The 4,841-nt window shown below is 36.6% G+C and overlaps 1 protein-coding gene across 1 annotated transcript; it reads left to right on the forward strand.

The window, feature by feature from the left end:
• The first annotated feature begins 731 nt into the window (after positions 1-731).
• On the forward strand, positions 732-4,360 carry LOC117413929 (ficolin-1-like). The gene is made up of 8 exons (XM_034023394.3): positions 732-857; positions 1,276-1,395; positions 1,761-1,841; positions 2,193-2,231; positions 2,326-2,453; positions 2,875-3,004; positions 3,155-3,289; positions 3,800-4,360. The coding sequence occupies exons 1-8, from the start codon at positions 761-763 to the stop codon at positions 4,030-4,032; spliced, it is 963 nt and encodes a 320-aa protein (XP_033879285.2). The 5' UTR covers positions 732-760; the 3' UTR covers positions 4,033-4,360.
• Positions 4,361-4,841: the final 481 nt, after the last annotated feature.

A 4,841-nucleotide genomic window follows, 5' to 3' on the forward strand; every position in this document is an offset into this window, starting at 1 on the left:
TCCTTAATAGGTCATTTGACTGAGTGCCTAGATTATTTTACTTTTTTTATGTAATTGGTACGAATTATACTTTTGTTTTTCATTAAATTCAAAATGTGTTTAAATGTTTAAATTTTGAAAGAGTATTTGTACTCTATTTGTACAGTATTTGAAAAACCCATGTTCGTCCTGCAGCGCTAAAGTCAGCAGAAAAGTGATTTAAAAATGTACTCTTAACTGTAAATGCTCAACCAGGATCCAAAAGGTAATACCCAAAAACATTTGCCTACTTGTTACAGTCACTGTCATCCCTCAAACCTTAGCAGAAGCAATGCAAAGCGGCATGGTATATACAGTAGTTTATTTCTAATTATACCGTCCCTCTACGAAGTTTGCCTGCATTGTTGTGAATTTGAGCAGTTTCTCCTAATAGAAAGGAAATGACCATGCATTTTTATGGAGTATTCACAAATCTCCTTCCTAGTGTTTGGGTGTTCTTCTGACCTTCGCATATCTGATAATGGGCTATTCACACACGAAAATACCTTATCAGTGGAAAAGCATCAATGACAGGAAGCTTCCCTGAAAAAGAAAAAAAAAAAAAAAGGATTTATTCCTAAACATTCCCCACAACATTTCCTGATTTTAATAGTGTACCATTGTTTAAAAAATGGGAGGGAAAAAAACATTATTGCTCAACAACAGATTTGTTTTCGGGGTGGGGTATGTTAGGGATATAAAACGTCTGCTAACACAGCAGAGAGAGGACAGTGGAATTGAAATGGACCAGACCATGTATTCCATCACAAGTGCAGCAAAACTAAGTGTTTTTCTTCTGCTTTCCTCTGTGGTATGTGAAGATCAAGGAAAGTGTCCTGGTAAGTACATTTGCATTCATTTAAATACTTATTCAAACAAAGGTTATGTGTAATAAATGCTACTACTTCATTGTGACTTTGTTGTGCCTGTTTTGTTTAGTTTTTTTTTTTGTGAAGATTGAACAAAGTAGCTGACGTTTTATAAGTGTAATCCTTATTATAAGTCTTGCACACAAAAGCGATGACAACAAACCATGCAAGCAAGTATAAAAGTACTGTTATCCAGACTGTGTGGAATCGTACTGCACCAAGGTCAGGTTAACCATACTGAACTGTAGTATAGTGCATGTGATACAGTATCCCACCTTGCAGTATATGTAAGATTAGCATATTGTATGTGCTGTATATTTCATATGGGCTTGGAATCAGGGTGTGACAATTGAAATATCTATTTTTTTGTGCCCTGTTTTCCTTGCAGAGGTTAAGGTTGTAGGAGTGGGCTCGGAGAAACTCACTTTACTACAGGGGTGTCCTGGAACCCCAGGACAAAATGGGTTCCCAGGCACAAAGGGGGAGATCGGCGCCACTGGGAGTAAAGGCAAGGACTATTTTTCTTTATCCAGCTGTTTCTGAATCCTGGGAAGTGTATGTTGGGACTGTACAGTATACCAATACTATATAAAACAACTGCAATGAAAGTGTAGTCAATTGTTATAAAATTACATCCCCAGTCATTCATGTACAAAATTAGACAGTGGCTTCTTGTTAAAATTTCATTGCAATTGCCACTGCAGCGTTCGTCCACTAGGTGGCATTATATACAAAGGGATGTTCTATGTTCCACATACAGTTTTTGTTATGCTGATAACATCTAATAGAAAATGCTTACAACTGCTCATCTTTTAGCAATTCTGAATGTGTGCCCTGTACCTTGAACTGGGAAGTCTTTTCATTGTGTTTAAGGTGATAAGGGGGACCAAGGTATACCTGGAAAGGTGGGTCCTCCTGGAGAAAAGGGGGAGAGAGGTTTTCCTGGAGAAAAGGGTGAGCAAGATCATTTAGATAAGCAACCGCAAATACTCACTCATTTTCTTTTTTCTTAGCTTTATTAATAACACTGGTGCCGCTTTTGTTGTGCAGAGAATCTGCAGATAAAGGATGACATCCTGGAACCTTTGTGTGAGGTCAGATGATATGAGTAGCGATTAGCGAGTAGAGATTAGCCCTCCTTTTAAAGGCACCACGCTTAATGTGTACTGTTAGTCACAGCATTTGTTGGCATTTGGCTAAGCATGTGTTTTAAAAACAAAAAGTGTTTTTAAAATATCATATTAAAAGTATTTTTTTTTTTGTAAAAATGAATTCATTTATTATTGTTAATATGTATTTACACAGGATCATTTGCAAACTTGAATGTTTCCCAATGTCAGAATGGTAAGCCTTTTTAAAATATATCTATTATGCATGCACATGTTGAGTTACACACGCTTCAGAAGAGAACCCAATAATCAGACTGTCTTCAATCTAGGAGCTAGGAACTGCAAGCAGCTGCTGCAGCGAGGGCACACAATAAGTGGTTGGTACACCATATTTACAGACTCCTGCAAGGCAGTGAGGGTGCTCTGTGACATGGATACCAATGGAGGGGGCTGGGTGGTGAGTGTGCTTTCAAAAATAGTCTCATTTGTTTTCAGTTTGTAAGTCAGTTATTAGTGTTATTATATAGTACAGTATATCAACAAATTGTATGGCACTGAACAGTGTAATGAAAAGTGGTATTTAAGACGTAATGTCATTAGGTAAGCAAATGAGGTGTTAGTAAAATGGTAAAGTGTACAAGAATGACGTTTTGTGTTCTCGACAAATGTACGGACAGGCAGAAACTAATCTCAGGATCTAATCAATAACTAATCTGTCTCTTTCTATATATGCTATAAAATGTTAATATTAAATTGCATCACGACCGCCTGCATTGTATCCCATGGCCAGTGAGGGTGGGAGGATCTAACTCCACTCCACATCTCTTTAATAATTCCTTACTAACAGTTTTTTTTTTTTTTTTTCTAATGTGTTGCAGGTTTTTCAAAGGCGCATGGACGGCTCTGTGGATTTCTATCGCAACTGGGAGTCTTACAAGAATGGATTTGGAAAGCAGCAGTCTGAGTTCTGGCTGGGGAATGAAAATATCCACATGCTCACACAAAATGGTATCACTGCACTGTATTAAGTATTTTTCAACCAAAAACCCTATATATTAAAAAGAAACAAAGTTCTGTTCCGTTGATATTTAAAGTTTGTTTGCTGTTTTTGTGTACCGGCTTGTAATCATTTTCTGTTTGAATATCTGGATTTTGTAGGAAATGAGGAGTTCAGAGTTGATTTGGAAGATTTTGACGGGAAAAAGACACACGCCACATACAAGTCTTTTAAACTGGCGGGGGAATCAGAACTTTACAAACTTCATCTGGGTGCATTTCTTGGAGGCCCTGCAGGTAAAACACAAACTATTCTTTCCTTTTCTTTTTTAAACTTTTCCTTTGTGGCTTTTGTGATTATAGACGGCTGTCCTGCATGTTAGCAGCACTGATTCAGTTTCTGCTCTCGAGATGTGGCCTCTTGCTAATGCTGTATTACAGAGCTGTATAGATTTTTTGGCTGAAAAACCATTCTTAGAGTTCTTAAAGAGCCATAAACAAAATAATCACTCTTTTTAAAACGGATCTACAAGTTGCTTCAGTATTTGTGTGTTCATTAAACAGGTTTAAACGATTGCAGAGCATTTGTTTCAAACACTACAGAATGTCCAGCCTTCACCTCCAAATCAAGAGCAATATTGTGGAGCTCAAAGTCCTTTTGAAAGTCTTGGCCACACCCCTGAAAATAAAACAATTTTCGCTATAAAAAGAAAAACATATCACCAAATATTACATGTTGATAGATGGTTTGCTGCTCCGGAAAATGAATAACTCTGAATGTTTTTTTTTTCTTTTTTCTCTACCTAGGGGATTCTCTGACCTTTCATAATGACCAGCCTTTCTCCACTTTTGACAAGGACAATGACAATGGGTCCTTAAACTGTGCCGTCACTGTCAGTGGAGCCTGGTGGTATCAGACCTGCTACTCTTCAAACTTAAATGGGAAGTATTCCAAGGAAGCAATTAAATACGGCATAGACTGGAAAACTGGGAAGGGGATTGGTTATTCATACAAGTACACAGATATGAAGTTCAGGTGATATTTCTCTGCACTTTGTCCATTTTTGTTTTTTGTTGCTGTGACCACTCTTGGATGGCTATCAGCTTTCATCGTGCAGAACCCTATACAATGTTCTGAATATATAAAACACTGTCAGGTTTGGTTACCACCATAATGATGCACCTGTATGGCTATATTTCTGTAATATAAGTTTTTAACTAATTCTGATTTTTTTTTCAAGCTTTTTAAAAACTGCTTGTTCATATTGTCAATATTTGTTTGTGCTTTCTGTAGAATAAAATGCTCAAGTTAAAAAGTTATTTCTGCATATGTAACGTGAATGAATAAAATATAAATACACAAGTAAATGTTGTTTTACTGTGTAATCCAAAAAGCAATTTTCTCCATTGGGGCATTCATGTGCTGCCTGATGTTTATATTTACTAAAATATCGTTCCTTAGTGTCTGCTTATTACAGTAGTGTATATCTTAGTCTTCTCTCCACAGCTTTATCAAACAGTAGAATTTGTTGCCAGTCCATTTGGTTTACCTTGTTTTTTTTATGTAGACATAATTCCTTCTCCCTTGAATCCTGCCTACCACTATTGTCCCACTGTGAGACAGTAATTAGGTATGCTCTGGCTTATGAATGATATTCAATTATGCTCAATATTCCAGCTATGTTACAATATTAATTTATTTACCAATCCATGCATTTTAATATACATACATAAACAGTTTTTAGTTTCCCTAAATCATCCTGTACTGTGGTTAGTGTTTTAATTTTGCACACTTATTTTATCCGAACGACACAAGAGGTCGCATTGGTACTAACATTTTGTTATGGGA

Source organism: Acipenser ruthenus, chromosome 25 (assembly GCF_902713425.1).
Source record: "Acipenser ruthenus chromosome 25, fAciRut3.2 maternal haplotype, whole genome shotgun sequence".
Lineage (NCBI taxonomy): Eukaryota > Metazoa > Chordata > Actinopteri > Acipenseriformes > Acipenseridae > Acipenser > Acipenser ruthenus.

Excerpts from the sequence above, each read along its gene's own strand:
- LOC117413929 (XM_034023394.3), top strand. The coding sequence starts at position 761 with ATGGACCAGACCATGTATTCCATCACAAGTGCAGCAAAACTAAGTGTT. Across the intron at positions 858-1,275 it reads AGATCAAGGAAAGTGTCCTG|AGGTTAAGGTTGTAGGAGTG; the intron begins GTAAGTACATTT and ends TTTTCCTTGCAG. Across the intron at positions 3,005-3,154 it reads CCACATGCTCACACAAAATG|GAAATGAGGAGTTCAGAGTT; the intron begins GTATCACTGCAC and ends TGGATTTTGTAG.